Source organism: Ursus americanus, chromosome 5 (assembly GCF_024610735.1).
Source record: "Ursus americanus isolate L20-20 chromosome 5, mUrsAme1.1.p, whole genome shotgun sequence".
Lineage (NCBI taxonomy): Eukaryota > Metazoa > Chordata > Mammalia > Carnivora > Ursidae > Ursus > Ursus americanus.
Genome location: NC_142131.1, coordinates 41,681,042 through 41,699,673, shown reverse-complemented (window position 1 = coordinate 41,699,673; position 18,632 = coordinate 41,681,042). Strand labels below are relative to the sequence as shown.

At 37.5% G+C, this 18,632-nt stretch overlaps 1 protein-coding gene across 2 annotated transcripts in view; it reads right to left on the bottom strand.

Annotated features, from left to right (window-relative positions):
• Positions 1-1,920: 1,920 nt before the first annotated feature.
• The window catches only part of DEPDC1B (DEP domain containing 1B), an 82,181-nt gene continuing 65,469 nt past the window's right edge, over positions 1,921-18,632 (bottom strand). Inside the window, exons 8-11 of one of the 2 annotated variants that reach the window (XM_045794308.2) lie at positions 15,494-15,660; positions 11,475-11,651; positions 4,201-4,386; positions 1,921-2,927 (exon numbers count right to left, since the gene is read on the bottom strand). In XM_045794308.2, the coding sequence (XP_045650264.1) occupies positions 2,766-2,927; positions 4,201-4,386; positions 11,475-11,651; positions 15,494-15,660 (692 nt within the window). In that variant the 3' untranslated portion in view covers positions 1,921-2,765. The remainder of the gene's footprint in view (positions 2,928-4,200; positions 4,387-11,474; positions 11,652-15,493; positions 15,661-18,632) is intronic. The other variant, XM_087862136.1, reaches the window with a different exon arrangement.

Here is an 18,632-nt window from a genome sequence, read left to right as displayed (position 1 = left end):
AGGGCGGCTGGCTTTCCTCAGAGCAGGCCTGGGAGAGAGTGAGGGAGAGGGCAAGCAAGATGGAAACCAGAGCCTTTTTGTGATGTAATCTCGAAAGAGATATCCTATCACTTTTGCCATATTCTGTTTGTTAGAAATATGTCACTAGATCCAACTTACACTCAAGGAAAGATTACACATTGGAACAAATACCAAGAGGCAGGGATCACGGGGGACATTTTAAATGCTGTCAACCACAGAAATGAAAAACAAAAAACTGTCATTGTTTATTACGAAGTGAATGTAAGAAATTCAAAAAAATCACATTAGATGTTTAGAATTAATAGGAAAGTGGCCTCCTAGCAAGGAGGGTGGGTATAAAAATCAGTGCACAAAAATCAATTTAATACTATATATGAGCAAGAAACAGAAAGTAGAAATTTTGAAATAACCCCATTTACAAGAGGATCAAACATCAAGTTATTTATCAGTTGAATAATACCTACTGAAGTTAGGGATGGGTATTACTATCTTTACTTTTGTACATATTTGAAATTTTTGATACTAACGTTTTTTAAAAAGTACCAAATTTGAGGAACATATCTAACAAAAGATTGGCAAATTACAGAGAAATTTATTTTTTTCTCATTCATTCTAAATAAATGGCGGGATAAACTATGTTCATCAACTGGAAGACTTAATATTATAAAAATAACAATTCTTTCCAAATTGATTTATAAATTCAACACAATCCAAATCAAAATCCCAGCTCTGTGTGTGTGTGTGCGCACATGCGCACACATGAAACATGACAAGCTGATATTGAAATTTAAGTAAAAGTAGAAAAAATTTTAAAAATATGGAAAAAGTCTTCATCTTTAGCCATATTAATAAAGCAAAGTAAAACCACAATGAGATACAATTATACACCCACCTCCTTGATGACAATTCGAACTGACAATAGCAACTTTTGCTGAGGACATTAAGCAAAAAAAACTCTTATATACCACCAATGGGAGAGTTCACTGTACAACCACTTTGAAAAACTGGTATTATCCACTCAGCAGTTTCACACTTAGGTAGTGGTGATGTTTTAATGAATTATACTTTTTTCTTTAAAGTAATCTTGGCGCACCTGGGTGTCTTGGTGGGTTAAGTGTCCGACTCTTGATTTTGGCTCAGGTCACGATCTCAGGGTCGTGTGATCAGGCCACACTGAGCTCCTCGCACAGAGAATCTCCTCTGTTGGAGATTCTCTCTCTCTCTCCCCCGTCCCCCCGTGCTCTCTAAAATACATAAATAAATCTTTTAAAAAATGTAATCTTAAGGGGAAAAAAAACAGTCACATATATTTCTAAAGATAAGCAACAGGAGAGAAGACTCTGGAAAGTACATTCTGCATTGGAGAGCAAAGAGAGCAGAAGTAGACTTATTCTTTGTTGTACACATTATTCCAAGGTCTGAAAACAAATACTGAGACACTAAAAATCTCCCATTACTTTACGTATTTGGAAGGAAAGGTGGTACTCGAATCAATAGGAATACTTTTATCCATTTTTAAGTAAACAAAATCTGAGTCAAATGTAGGAGGCATTCTGCTACAAAAGAACAGGGCCAGATCACAAAGGCAAGGAAAATTCAGTCCAAAGGGCAGAACAAGCCAATTAGTGACTGTTACTCTTAAGATTTAGGGTAATTGTTTATAAAGAAGGCCTCCAGATGCTCCATAATCTGAGTGTACCGTTATTTGCAAAAGGGCAAAGCAAAGCAAAAGAAATTGACAAAGCACCACCTGAAAGTTAGTACAAAAGCCTAAATGTCACTTATTTTATCATAGAAATAAGTGACTGATGTGAGCACACTGGCAAAGATAATGATGTTCAGCATTTGAGGATGTTCTATAACTAACCTAAAGAAATGCCAAAAAAGAACCACGTATAGTATTTTTTAAAAAAAGTATTTATTTACATTCCATTTACTTTCAAAAGGATGAGGAAGCTGGGGGAAATATATTTATAAACGAAGTGGTTTCATTTTACTTAACCCATTTGTGTTTTAATGAAATAACGAAGATCTGACTTACAATCACAGGTGTAAGGGGACCAAAAAACTTTATTCAGTTCAATTCTCCGTTTTCAGCTACGACTGAAATTATACCACCGCAGGAAAATGAAAATCTACTCCACTCAGAGGTAAACACCTGCTAATATATATGTTATTAAAGAACCAGCTTTAGTTATATCTGTCATAACATCCAATGAATCTGCAATAAAAGACACAGCCATCATAATATAGGACATTAAGAATCTTTGTGCAACATTGACAACCAGATTTTACACAAGAGAAATCACAACTATTAAGCTATGATGTCAACAGCATCACAGTAACAGTACCCAGTGTCTTTCTTATTCAAGTATAGACACTATTTTTAAGACTCGGTTATAACAAAGACATCAGTAACTAAAATGTACACACAATTATTTTATTAACACCATGAAAAACAATGAATAAAAAAATAAAAATACCCTTAAATTTGTAACAATTACAAACATGTTAACATTACCACTATATATTTGTCTAAATTTTAACTGATTTTTACACTTTTAAAAATAGCACTGAGTTTTATAAAAATACTGATAATGGCTCAACATTTTTGGAAGTCCGATCATTTTATATTTCAGTAGTCTCTATTTTCTGCTCTTCTTTCTTCCACCGCCATCTTCCTCCTCTAACCACACATTTGCTCAAGTCAACAACAACAGAGATCTCTAACAGCTATGGAAGTACTACATCCGAAAACTTCTAGTTCTTTGAAATGGTTGGAAAGGGTTTTTTAGTGCCCACGTTAGCAGCTGTGGTTTCGGTTTCGGTTTCTCAGGAAACAGAAGTGCTTCACTTTCTGGGGTAGGAAATCGTTCTTGGTAGACTTCAGGATAGGATTTTTGAAACTGAAAAAAAAAAAAAAAGATTCAAGATAAGTCAAAAAACCAGATAAGAACCAATAAAATTAGGTGATCTAATTTTAAAATTAAAGAGTTTCTAATCTGATTCCATACTAGGCTGTTTTTATTTTGTTTTACTGTTTATTGCTCTCCATCAGAAAACAGAATAAGATGATGACAAATCATAATCAAATTCACTCCAACACAAATCCATTTCTTGTGAGATCATTTGATTTCACTTGTTATAGATCTAATGCAACTTTAATTTGATTCAATCTTCAAACAAACTCCTCATTTCGGTCAGATTTCTTAAAATTCCCCCCGCTTGCTAACTATAAACAGATTTTACTTTAAAAAATATTCACAAGTAATTCTGACTTGAAAATAACTTATGTTCCATACAGTTCAAGAAAATTTTGGCCCAACTATATTTCACGATCTCCCTGCTTCTCCAACTCGGCCCCACCTGCTTCTGCTCAAATGGAAGGGAAAACGTTCCAGTATATATTACTTTATGAAAATCTTAAAGAGAGGCAATATGCTTTTTCTTTGAACCTCAACAGTGAACTCTTCTCCAAAACTACTGAGAAAAATATGATTGGGATTCTAGAACTCTGGTGCTCTGTGTATAATCCCATATGTACGATATGATCAGGAATCAAGCTTGCAGGAATCAGTCTTGAAAAATAAAAATCATTCCCTTAATCTTGAATCAGTACTTCAAGAATGGTCGAAGTAAATCTATTTGGAGTTAAAAACTCTTCAATGAAACCCAAAGCTGTGCTGCCTAGCAGGAATTAAACACTTTCAGTGATGCCTGAGGCAAGAAACCAATTTGATACTGGCCACCTAAAACCAAAGTCTCTTCAATTTTACACATCTTGTATCTGCAAATTCAATACAATTTGCCTTTCAAAAAAAATCAAGAGGAATCTGTCCTCATTTGACAGCTTCTCCGAACTCAAAGTAATTGCTCCACTAACTCACATCATGCCACATACCCAAACAAAGGACAAATAACAGAGAGCGGCTCCGTAACGAAGAGCTCAGTGATGAATGGTAAAATCTCTACACTGGAGGATAAGATGTGGGAAACTGACCACAACTGCGTACACCCATGAGACTTCTGGAATATATGAATTGAATAATATACTTTCAAAACTGCTATGTCTCAGAAGATGAGATTCACCTGAAACCCATTAAAATAGAGAATAAAAAGAAAAAACAATATTAAGAACAGCAGGCAGAAGAAATGGCTTCTAAAGAATATCCTTTTTACCTGCTTCAATTTTTTCTTCTTCTCTTTGTTGGAGAGTTTGGCATCTGTTATGACTTCCTCCAACAAAGCTGCCAGAGGTTCCTGAGAGCCGTATGCTCTCTGGTATTCAAATTCCTCTGGACTGATTTGACGGCAAAATGACGGGGCAGATAAAGTGATATCCATATCAGCTCCTGGGTATTTTATCTGAGGCAAAAGGATTAATAGTGAAAGGAATAAGTGTATTTTCATATAAGTTGCAAAATTGGTTCAGATCAAATACAGTATATCTCCTACTAGGAATGCCATGTCATTCTTCAATTCATTAGGGAGAAACTCTTTATTCAAACGTAAAAGTATTTCTATAAATTTGAATAAAATATCACTTAAAGCCACAGTTTTAAATAAGAGATTCTTACCTTTTTAAACCCAAGAGCCATTTTAATAAACAGAAAACCTGGTGTGCTCTTTTAAATAAAATTAAATTGAAACATAAACTAAACACGTTGACAAAAATGACTCAAAGCAATTACAATACTGAAGCCTCGCTCCTTTCCACATCTGGAGAATCTGATCCTCCCTTCCTTGCAAATGGACAGGGACACACGTGCAGCATGGCTGTTATGTATGGAGAAGTACTAGAACCATCTCCAAATATGTTAACAGTGAAAAGCAAGAAAACAAATGTGCAGACACTTACAGGGCAAAAGGGAGAATGGAGAAAAAAGAGAAAAGACAATACCAAGACTCATAAATAAATGAACATCCATTAAAAATATTTAATTTCACACCTACATACACAAAGCAAATACTAACAGACATAAAGGGAGAAATTGATGGTAATACAAGTCTTAATAGGAGTCTTTAACACCCCACTTACATCAATGGAGAAGTCATGCAGATGGAAAATCAACAGGGAAATAGTGGTTTTGAACAAGACATTAGATTAGGTGGACCTAACAAATATATACAGAACATTCCATTCAAACACAGCATTATACACACTCTTTTCAAGTGCACATGGAACGTTCTCCAGGATAGATCACATGTTAGGCCACAATAAATTTAATCGCAATAAATTTAAGAAGACTGAAATCATATATCAAGCAACTTTTCCAACCACATAGTGTAAAAGTAGAAATTAATTACAAACAAACAAACTTAGAAAAAAACACAAACACATGCTACTAAATAACCAATGGGTCAGTGAAGAAATCAAAGAGGAAATAAAAAATACATGGAGACAAATTAAATGAAAACAACAATGGTTCCAATCTTCAGGACACAGTAAAAGCAGTTCAAAGAGGGAAGTTTATGGTAATACAGACCTATCTCAAGAAACTAGAAAAATGACTAATAAACACCCTAACCTTACACCTAAGGGAACTACAAAAAAAGGACAAACAAAGCCCAGAGCTAATAGAAGGAAGGAAATAATAAAGATTAGAGTGGAAATAAATGAAATAAAGAGTAAAAAAAAGATCAATGAAATCAAGAGCTGTTTCTTTGAAAAGAAAAAAAAAAATTGATAAACCTTTAGCCAGACTTGACAACACAAAAAGAGTGAGGACTCAAATAAATAAAATCAGAAATAAAGAAGAAGAAATAACAACACCACAGAAATGCAAAGGCTTATAAGAGAGTATTATGAAAAATTTTATTCCAACAAATTGAACACCTAGAAGAAATGGGTAAATTTCTAGAAACATACAATCTTCCTAGGTTGAATCAGAATGAAATCAAACATGTGAAGAGATCAAATACTATTAATGAAGCGGAAATGGTAATCACAAAACTCCCAACAAATAACAGTTCAGGATCAGAAAGCTTCACAGGTGAACTCTAGCAAACATTTAAAAAAGAGTTAATATCTATTCTTCTCTAACTAGTCAAAAAAGTGTAAAAGGAAGGATAACTTCCAAATTCAATGTACAATTCAATTCAATGTACCCTGATGCCAAAACCAGATGAAGACACTACAAAAAAAGATAACTATAGGCCAGTATCTCTGATAAACATAGATGCTAAAATCCTCAACAAAATATTAACAAACCAAACTCAACAATACATTGAAAAGATCATTCACCATGACCAAGTAGGATTTATTCCAGAGATGTACGGGTGGTTCAGTAGTCACAAATTATTCAAATGTGACACATCACATTAACAATAAGAAGGATAAAAACCATATGATCATTTAAACAGATGCAGAAAAAGCATTTGGCAAAATACAACAGCCATTCATAATAAAGAAAAAAAAAAACCCACCTCTCAACAAAGTGGGTTTAGAGGGAACATACCTCAACAGAACAAAGGGCACACCGAAAAACACACAGCTAACATTTAACTCAATGATAAAAAGCTGAAAGGTATTTTTTGCCTCTAAGATCAGGAACAAGACAAGGATGACCATTCTCACCACTTTATTTAACACAGTATGAAAGTCCTAGCCACAGCGATCAAATAAAAAGCACCCAAATTGGGAAGGAAGTAAAACAGTCAATATTTGCAGATGACATGATACTATACATTAAAAACCCTAAAGACTCCACCAAAAAACTATTAGGATAAATGAATTCAGTAAACTTGCTGGATACAAAATTAATATACAGAAATCTATTATGATTTTTATGCTATTAACAAAATAGCAGGAAGAGAAACTGAGAAAACAATCCCATTTATAATTGTACCAAAAAGAATAAAATACCTAGGAATAAATTTAACCAAGGAGGTGACAGACTATACTCTGAAAGAAATTGAAGATGGGGTGCCTGGGTGGCTCAGCTGGCTAAGTCTCTGTCTTCAGCTCCGGTCATGATCCCAGGGTCCTGGGATTGAGCCCCACATTGGGCTCTCCGCTCAGCAGGGAGCCTGCTTCTCCCTCTCCCTGCTGCTCCCCCTGCTTGTATTCTTTCTCTGCCAAATAAATAAATAAAATCTTTTTTAAAAAAGAAGGAAATTGAAGACAACACAAATGCAAAGATATACCATGCTCATAGATTGGAAGAATATCATTAAAATGCCCACACTACCCAAAGTAATCTACAGATTAAAAGCAATCCCTATCAAAATACCAATAGCATTTTTTCACCGAACAAGAAGAAGTAATTCTAAAATGTGTATGGAACCACAAAAGACCTCAAATAGTAAAAAAAAAAAAATTGAATAAAAAAACAAAGCTGGAGGTATCACAATCCCAAGTTTCAAACTATACTGCAAAGTTATAGTTACCAAAACAGTATGGTACTGGCACAAAAATAGACACATAGATCAAATCAGAATAGAGATCAGAATAGAGAGCCTAGAAATAAACCCATGCATATATGGTCAATTAATCTATGACAAAGGAGACAAGGATATACAATGGGGAAAAGACAATCTTTTCAATAAATGGTACTGGGAAAATGGGATAGCTAGTCCAAAAGAATCAAACTAGACCACCTTCTTATACCATACACAAAAATAAACTCAAAATGGGTTAAAGTCCTACATGTGAGACCTGAAACCTTAAAACTCCTAAAAGAAAACATAGGCTGTAATCTCTTGGACATCACCCTAAGAAGCAATAAATTTATGGATATTTCTCCTCAGGCAAGAGAAACAAAAGCAAAAATAAACTCCTGGGACTACACTAAAATAAAAAGACTTTGTACAGCAAAAGAAACCCTCAATAAAACAAAAAGGCAACCCAGGGAATGGGAGAAAATACCAGCACATGATATATCCAATAATGGTTTACTATCAAAAATATATAAAGAACTTATACAACTCAACACCAAAAAAAACAAATAATCTGATTTAAAAATAGGCAGATGATCAGAATAGACATTTTTCCAAAGACCTACAGATGGCCAACAAACACACAGAAAGATGCTCAACATCACTAATCTTCCAGAAAACACAAGTAAAAACTACAATGAGATACCACCTCACACCAGTCAGAAGAGCTAGAACCAAAGAGCCAAGAAATAACAAATGTTGGCAAGGCTGTGGAGAAAAGGGAACCCTCATGCACTGTTGGTGGGAATAAAAAGTGGTACAAGCACTGTGGAAAACAGTATGGGGTTTCCTCAACAAATTAAAAATAGAACTACCCTATGACCCAGCAATTCCATTTCTGGATATTTACCCAAAGAAAATGAAAATACTAATTTGAAAATATATGTGCACCCCTATGCTTATTGCAGCATTATTTACAATAGCCAAGATACGGAAGCAACCTAAGCATCCATCTGCAGATGAACAGATAAAGAAGATGGGGTATATACACACAATGGAATATTATTCAGTCATCAAAAAGAATAAAATCTTGCCATTTGTGACAACATGGATGGACCTAGAAGGTATTAGGCTAAGTGAAGCAAGTCAGTCAGAGAAAGACAAATACCATATGGTTTCATTTATATTTGGAATATAAAAGTAAAACAAACAAATTAAAACTGAACAGACTCTCAAATACGGAGAACAAACTGGTGGTTGCTAGGGAAGAGGGGGTACGGGGGTGTGGGAAATCGGTGAATGGATGAAGGGGGTTCAGAGGTACAAATTTTCAGTTATAAAATAAGTCACAGAGATGGAAAGTACAGCCAATAATGTAATAATGTTGAATGGTGACTACACTCACTGCAGGGATCAGTAATGTACAGAATTGTTGAATCTCCCTGCTGTACACCTGAAACTAACAACATTGTATGTCAATGTTACTTTAATAACAAAGAAATTAAAAAGTATTTAATTTCATGCTCCAAGAGTTCCATCTTCCCAAAAATATAACACCTATTGTACTGCCGCCAGAAGCCTAGTAAGAAAAATACTAGATACCTATGATTTAAGGGCACAAAAGGAAGAAGAGGGTTGCGGTCAAGGCTTATAGAAGGTTGGTGTCAAAGATAATGCCCACCTCACAATTTATCTATCACGGGGTCAGCCCTGAACCTTCCCCGGAACAATCTGAGTAACACTGTTCATTTTCAGAGAAGCCCTGCCCTAAATCTGATAGGCTGTCGGGGCTGAGCAGGCCACATGAGAGAGCAGATCTCCAGGTACTAAAACAATTGCTGGGCGATTCCACCAAGCACTTCCAAGAGAGAAAACGTAATTGGACAAACGAGTGGTTACTGGCTTCACTTAGTGCCAGGGCAGTGCGTCTCCCCAAGATCATGCTAATCTGCTGTTAAATGAATCAGCACAGCTCAGCCTCTGATCTTCAACGGAGAGCAAAGGGCTCCGGTCGAAGCTGCTGCAGTGACTGCCTGCACTACGGGCACCACGAACCGAGCGGGTATACAGGGCAACAGCTGTTGCTATCACTTCTCCTTGCAGAATTCAGTCCTTCTTTCCTTCTCTACTTTTTTTTAAGTTTGGGTCATAAAAATATTGGGGGGAGGGGATTTAACGAAAGCAGCAATAAGGCTACACTTTTTACTCATTAAAATGGCAAAGATATATATGTGAATGAGAAGTAGGCAAGGTTTCTTGGACCACTCATGGGAATATGGATCGGAACAATCATTATGAAGGGAAATCTGGCAATATGCAATCAATACTTAAAATGCATCCGTGGCCTTTGACCACACAATGCCACTTCTAAAAATTTATTCTTAGAAAATAATCATGGATCATCCCCCCCAAGAAATCTAGCTACAAAAATATTTGCCCTTATATTATTTGCAAAATGGAGGGGAAAATGGAAACAATCTAAATATTAACCAAAGAAAAACATTAAAATAAATTGTGGTATATATCCATATTATGGAATACTACACTACCAACAATAACAATATTGTGGAATAATACAACGCTAATGATGATAATAATATTAACAGCAGCAGCTACCAACTGAGGGGCTACTATGTGATAAACATCATTCTAAGCACTTTACACATCTTAAGCCATTCAATCCCTAAAACAACCCTAGGAGGTAGGTATTAACTGTTATTATCCCACTTTACAGATGAGAAAAAAGAGATATCGGGTAAGACTGAAGCAGGGACACTTTAAAAAATGTGCCCGAGGTCACAGGACCAATGAAGGGCACATGAGGAATACAAGCACCACTTAGCTCCAGCATCTGTGCTCTCAACCACCCTGGGGTCAGTCAAGAATATTCAGTGATGCAGGAAATATTTCTTGTTGTAGTGTCAAGAGCAAATAAGGTATGAAAGGGGGGGGCAATTAAGGAAGGAGAAGAGAAGAGAAGAGAAGAGAAGAGAAGAGAAGAGAAGAGAAGAGAAGAGAAGAGAAGAGAAGAGAAGGCACGGCACAGAAAAACACCTGAAAGATCATAATACTAACTGAACATTGGGTTTTATTCTTACAAGTTTTTGGTGCACACTTTCTATATTTTCCAATTCTTTGAATATATTTAACACTGAAACACTGATAATCATCAAAACTTTTTCTATTTTAATTTTTTAATAGTTTAAGATTTATTTATTTTAGAGAGAGAAAGACACACATACACACAGAGCACATGGGGGGCAGGAGAGGAAGGAGAGAAGAAGACTCCCTGTTGAGCAGGGGGGCGGGGGGCACTCAATCTCACAATGCTGAGATCCTGACCTGAGCTGGAATCAAGAGTCAGAAGTTCAAACGACTGAGCCACCCAGACACCTGTTTTGATTTTTAAATTGCACGCTGAAAACAGGGACAATTATTAACTTTAATAATAATTCAGGAGGTAGCAGTTCACCAGTCCTTAATTGTGGAACCTCAAAAAGTACTTAAGCAGAAAGAGGGCCACTCATTCAGAAGGACCCAGGCAGACCTCTGTCTGCCTTTACCAAGTGTCTGCTCCCACAGGCTGACATACACACCCCTCTGTGGGGCCCACATCACAGTCATGTATTACATTTCTTCTGCATCACTTTAATATAACAGTAACAACAACAATAACAATAGGCTACCTTTCAAAGAGTACCTGCTGTACGTCAGACATCGAAGCTAGGGGTTTTACATATAATATTCTACTCTTCACAATAGTTTTATAGAGCAGGTAAGGCCCGTTTTAACTCCTTTGGAAACTAAAATTTGGAAATAAAAATCCAGAACGGTCATCATTTAAGGAATTTGCAATCAAGTATGCAGCACTGACTGATGTAACCAAACCAAGTAAGCATAAATTTTCAGAATTACCAAGCACACATATACCGATACCATATACCAAGCCCTGCTGGCAGCACTTTGTGCATATTTAGTCACTCAGTCCTTCACATCTAGAAATTCCAAGAAGCCTAGCAAGTTTACATGACTTTCTGCTGGCAATTTTCAAGGACTGTTAATATCCCTTCCTTTACCTGGACTCTTCGGAGATGAGCCACACGTTCCTCTATGGAGGTTTGCAAGGCCAGAGGGACTTTCAGAATCTCTTCGTAATTGTCCATCAGAAATGTCACCAACCTAGCAGCTAATAACTCATCCAAGTCTACTTCATCCTTAGAACACAAGATACAGCGGGAAAATGTCTGAACCATCTGAAAAAAGAGGAGGAGGTATTTTTTAAATAAACACAGGTGAGGTTTTTTTTTCTTCATGCTGAACTGCATTCAATTAATCTGCAAAAACCAAATGTGACTAGTCAGTGAGAAAAGGCCCACAGCCCAGGGTACACATCCTGTCTGGGCCTGGCCACACCTGGTCATCTCAATGGGCTGATCTTCTTGTCAACCAGCATGAACAGAAGGTGCATCTCATCTCACAGAGACTCAGCAGAGACACTTGTCTCAGCAGTTTTTAAAGCACACTCCTATACAGTTTTAAATATATATAAACAGATTCTGCAAATGATGATCACCGCCATTACTTGAATCATGTAGCACTTTTAAGTTCAAAGTACTTTAAACCCATTTAGTTTACTAATATCCTTATTTCATTTTGATTTTTTAGAAATCTGCTAGCATAATCTATGTGCCTCAACTATTACATTTTTTCCTAGTTAACTGTTACTTTCCCTAGGATTCTGGGTGTACATTTGACAATCACGTTTGAACAAAACAATGAGACTTCACAAGTGCATTAAGTGATGAGACGCTTTACGATAAGCAGAAATATAAAAAATATTATGTAGCTGCTTCCATAGAATTCATATTAACTATGATTTGGATGGATTTTTTTTCTTTTTCCTACTAATTTTATTGCTGACAAACTTATTTCAAAACCTATAAGCATGAAATCACGTAATTCTGTTTAATTAGACTTCATATCATCAACATACTGCAGAAGATACTTTATCTGCACTCTCACTTATGTGTACAGAGACACCCAGACATTTTTTACCTGGATACTACGGACATTGGGGAATCTTAATGCCTTGAAATTCTACATAAAATTTTACATGTGCATTCTTCTGGGGAACAGGTGCAAAGTTTTCTTCAGCTTTTCAAAAGGGTCCATTAGCCCCATTACCCATCTACTCCACCCAAAAGGAAGGTCAAGAATCACTCTACTGGGCACTGAGTGCTCCTCCACTCTTACCCCACACTTCTAAAATGAGGCCAGAAGACCCCGAGGAATATACCGTGGTTCACCAGGATATGGAAAGGATGTACACCCCCATGAAGCATCGATTTTGCTCCAAGACCTCCAATTTTGAGGAAAATTAAGAAATTCTTAGAATTCTAAACATAAACCCTATTTTAAAAGACATGCTGACACAACAAAGTAGAATTCAAAACTAGTATATACGTTTTTAAACCAAATTGAAAATATCTTCAGAAATATCCTCACCCAACTAGAAGTCCTTACAACAGCAATCAGACAACAAAAAGGGATAAAAGGTATCCAAATTGGCAAAGAAGAAGTCAAACCGTCTCTCTTCGCAGATGACATGATACTTTATATGGAAAACCCAAAAAGACTCCACCCCCAAATTACTAGAACTTATAGAGCAATTCAGTAGTGTGGTGGGATACAAAATCAATGCCCAGAAATCAGTTGCATTTCTATACACGAACAATGAGACTGAAGAAAGAAATTAGGGAATCCATTCCATTTACAATAGCACCAAAAATCATATGTTATCTCGGAATTAACTTACCCAGAGATGTAAAGGATCTATATTCTAGAAACTACAAATCACTCTTGGAAGACATCGAAGAAGACACAAAAAGATGGAAAAATATTCCATGCTCATGGATCGGAAGAATTAACATAATTAAAATGTCTATGCTACCCAGAGCAATCTACACTTTCAATCCCATCCCAATCAAAATATCAATGACATTTTTCAAAGAGCTGGAACAAATAGCCCTTAAATTTGTGTGGAACCAGAAAAGGCCCGAATCACCAAGGAATTGTTGAAAAGGAAAAACAAAGCTGGGGGCATCACACTGCCAGATTTCAAGCTATACTACAAAGCTGTGACCACAAAGACAGCATGGTACTGGCACAAAAACAGACACATAGACCAATGGAACAGAATAGAGAACCCAGAAATGGACTCTCGGCTCTTGGGGCAACTAATCTTTGATAAAGCAGGAAAAAACATTCAGTGGAAAAAAGACAGTCTCTTCAATAAATGGTGCTGGGAAAATTGGACAGCTACATGCAAACGAATGAAACTTGACCACTCTCTCACACCATACACAAAGATAAACTCCAAATGGATGAAAGACCTCGATGTGAGACAGGAATCCATCAAAATCCTAGAAGAGAGCATAGGGAGCAACCTACACGACATCGGCCACAACAACTTCTTTCATGACACATCTCCAAAGGCAAGAGAAACAAAAGAATAAATGAACTTGTGGGACTTCATCAAGATAAAAAGCTTTTGCACAGCCAAGGAAACAGTCAAAAAAACTAAGAGGCAGCCCATGGAATGGGAGAAGATATTTGCAAATGACACTACAGATAAAAGACTGGTATCCAGGATCTACAAAGAACTTCTCAAACTCAATACACGAGAAACAAATAACCAAATCAAAAAATGGGCAGAAGATATGAACAGACACTTTTCCAATGAAGACACACAAATGGCTAACAGACACATGAAAAAATGTTCAAAATTATTAGCCATCAGGGAAATTCAAATCAAAACCACATTGACAACCACCTTACACCAGTTAGAATGGCAAAAATTGACAAGGCAAGAAACAACAAATGTTGGAGAGGATATGGAGAAAGGGGAACCCTCTTACACTCTTGGTAGGAATGCAAGTTGGTACAGCCACTTTGAAAACAGTGTGGAGGTCCCTCAAAAAGTTAAAAATAGAGCTACCCTATGACCCAGCGATTGCACTATTGGGTATCTACCCCAAAGATACAGACGTAGTGAAGAGAAGGGCCATATGCACCCCAATGTTCATAGCAGCATTGTCCACAATAGCTAAATTGTGGAAGGAGCCGAGACGCCCTTCAACAGATGACTGGATTAAGAAGATGTGGTCCATATATACAACGGAATATTACTCAGCCATCGGAAAGAACGATTACCCAACATTTGCTGCAACATGGACGGGACTGGAGGAGATTATGCTAAGTGAAATAAGTCAAGCAGAGAAAGACAATTATCATATGGTTTCACTCATTTATGGAACATAAGAAATAGCAGGGAGGTTGGTAGGAGAAGGAAGGGAAGAATGAAGGGGGGTAAACAGAAGAGGGAATGAACCATGAGAGACTATGGACTCTGGGAAACAAACTGAAGGCTTCAGAGGGAGAGGGGTGGGGGATTGGGATAGGCCGGTGATGGGTAGTAAGGAGGGCACGTATTGCATGGTGCACTGGGTGTTATACGCAAATAATGAATCATGGAACACTACATCAAAAACTAAGGATATACTGTATGGTGACAAACGTAACATAATAAAAAATTATTATTAAAAAAAAAAAAAGAAATATCCTCACTCATAGACCCTTAGATCATACCCCAAGAGAACAAATTCTCTGTCTCCCCCAGGCTGTCTAGTCCAACTCTATGTTTTACTTCTTTCCTCTTTAGCCCATTATATGTGCTGCCCCTCTCCTACTTGTTAGAGTAACAAATGCTTCGCAACTCTGTCCCGGAGGAAAGTATGTCCTTTTCTTGAGAGAACCCTTCTCCTTACTGTTCACCCTTCTTCTCTTTATGTTGACAGGAGGCAGGAGACAGCAGACACCTCTACACTCAGACTCTATCCCTACTCACTCTTCGCTTTCCATTATGTTCTTTAAGACACCAACATGGAAGTATAATCCCACCTGAACAGTTTCCAAGCCATGGCTCTTTGAGCAAGCCTGTCTTGGCGCCTTTCTTGGGTTGCCAAGCTAGTAAACTTACTCAGTTGAACCGTATTCCAAAAATTCAAGTCAAGTTAGATGTTAGAGATCAACCTACCAGTGTTCGGGTCCCAAAGCCATCACACAGGGGTGGCATCTCCTTATTTAGGCAGATCCTTGTCATCATCCTCATCAAGAGCTGTAACTTTCTCCTATTTTCTGGTGGCAGGAGGAGGCAGCATATCTGAAAAGCTTCAATAGCCATTTTCTCTTTCTGTAACAAACCTATTAAGAAAAAAAAGTTTTAATCTTTCAAAACCAATAGCCTCCTTGACTCTATTATGCTTACATTTTTCAAAATAGATATTTTTATTAAAATTATATAAAACATGTCCACATATTCAACTGTGCTGGGCCAACTGATTATAGATCCACTGAATCAGCACAGAAAATACAAACCATCAACTAGGGATGACAAACATCTAAAACAAATACAGCCATTTCCCTCCCTCACACCCTTGCCAGACATAACCAGATTTTCACAGCCTTCTTTCCCACTGAACTAAAATCAGGTTAAGTCTAACCTACTCCTCAACACTCATAGTTACTAGGACCAAGACAACATGAGCAAGGACACGAATGCACCACTACTGCCGTGAATTCTCCCCCTTGTATTATGTCCGCAGGACGAGCAGGGTCACTATCTGGCATGACTCTTACAGGCTGACTCAGAGGGCTGATAGGCCTACAGTCAAACCACTGCCAGATGGTTGCACTTGTTTCCAAACAACACACGTCAAATAACCCTTCTTCTCTTGTAAGCTGTTTTTTCTGAGTGTACTGATTCAATCATTTTATATGCCATCTCTCCTCACCCAAACTAGAGTATTCCAACAGAATTAGAGTATTCTAATACTGTGCTAAAAATTACAATTTTCTAGTATTGTGCTCTCTTCAATCCCATTTGTCCCCAGACACAACCACATCTAAACCCTCTAATGAGATGAAACTGCTTTCATCAATTTATTTGTTCCACATCAAACCTCTTTCAAGTTCCCACTAATCTCTGTCTTGGAGGCAAAACCATCTTTGGGGTTCTGTAAGTATTTTCTGACCATTTATGATATGCCAGGGACTGTGCCAAGTCCTGAAAATATGAAAATATGCCAGGTACCCTACTCTAAAGAGCTTATGTGCTGTGAGGAGACACCCATTAAAAACAAGAGCAAAATGTGAGAGATGCTGCAAGAGACATCTGCAAGGGGCACATGAGGGGAATTGTAAGTCACTCCTTAGGACGGCAGCATGGGCCGTGAAGGTGAGGGCGTGGCAGAGAAGTGGACCTGGAAAGGTCAACACAGATGAGACCTTGGAAGGCCTTGAATGCTAGACTAAGGAGCTTGGGTTTGATCATGAACTCAGTGGGTGTGCATGGGAGGGAAAAGGAGGCAGGAGGGAGGTTTAATACACCTAGTTCAACTAGGTATTTATTCGAAGGATACAAACATAATGATTCAAAGGGGCACCTGCACCCCGATGTTTATAGCAGCAATGTCCACAACAGACAAACTATGGAAAGAGTGCAGATGTCCATCGACAGATAAATGGATAAAGAAGACGTGATATGTATATACACAATGGAATGTTACTCAGCCATCAAAAGAATGAAATCTTGCCATTTGCAACAACGTGGATAGAATTAGAGGGTAATATGCTAAGCGAAATAAGTCAGTCAAAGAAAGAAAACTAACATATGATGACACTCATATGTGGAATTTAAGAAACAAAACAGAGGATCATAGGGGAAGGGAAGAAAAAATAAGATTAAAACAGAGAGGGAGACAAACCATAAGAGACTCTTAACTATAGGAAACAAACTGAGGGTTGCTGGAGGGCAGGGGGAGTGGTGGGAAGGGGTAGCTGGGTGATGGGTATTAAGGAGGGCACTTGATTGAATGAGCACTGGGTGTTGTATGCAACAGTTCAATCACTAAATTCTACCTATGAAACTAAAAAAAAAAAAAATGCACTCTAAAAAAAAAAAAAAAACCAAAAACCACACCCAGTTCAATCCTAGATGTTCACTGAAAATATTGCTGCTGATTATCATCACTAGACCTTTCAATTCTGCATAAACAAACCTATGGAGAGAAAAAATGGTTATGACCATGTATTCATTCATTCATTTATCCAACGAATATTTAGTAAGCCTTGTCTATATTCCAGGAACTATTTTGGAAGAGGACATACAGTGGGAAATAAAACAAAATCCTTAACTGATCTCATGGAGCATAAATAAAGAGATACATAAATATGTCAGGTAGAAAAAATGCTATGGAGAGAAATAAAGGAAAGGAGCCGGGGAGTGATGGGATGTGGTCAGAAAAACATGCCTGGTTTTTCGGGAAAGGTCTCTCTCAAAGGAGGTGAAATTTGAGCAGAGATCCTAAGGAAATGAGAGTAAGCCAGGGAAAAATCTGAGACGCATCTTCAAGGCAGAGGAAACAGCGATTACGGAGATTGTGACGTGGGAGTACGTCTGGAGTGTGTGAGGAACAGCAGTGAGGCCAGTGTGAAGAGAGACGAGTGTATAAGAGCCTTCAAGTAGGAAATGCCATTACAGGGAAGGCAAGAGCCAGACCACGCAGAACCTTGTAGGCTATTGTTAAGGACTTGGGTCTTATCATGAGTGACCTGAGAAACCAGGGGAGGGTTCTGGGCAGGGGAGTCAGTTAGCCTGAATTACTTCTTACTCTGGCAGCTCTCTAGGGAACAGGTGGCGAGGGCACCACGGAAGGAGGAGGGTGAGGGGCAGGATGATGGTCTGGAAGAAGCAGCAGCACCGGAGCTGGTAAGAACTAATTAATTTCCAGATCTCCTTCTCCACAAGGCTTTCTACGTTTTCCATGAAGCTTTCTAGCACATCAGCCCACAAATCCCTTCTTTATTCCAAATTATAAACACCTTTGGGCAATCGGATTTCCCCTTATCTTGTTGTGTTTCATGTATATATATTGTTTTATGAAAGAGACAGCAAGCCAATTGAAAGCATAATGCATTTCTTTCAGCAAGCCCTTTTTTCTGGTAAAGTATAAGGTGTACAGGTAAACATTCAAACACCTATTTGTCAATAGAATATTACATGGCTATTAAAAGTGGTAAATTTTCAAGTTATGCGACAGGACATATTCCAGGTAAATTTTCAAGTTATGCGACAGGACAGTTAATATTCCAGGACAATATTAGTGAAGAAAATC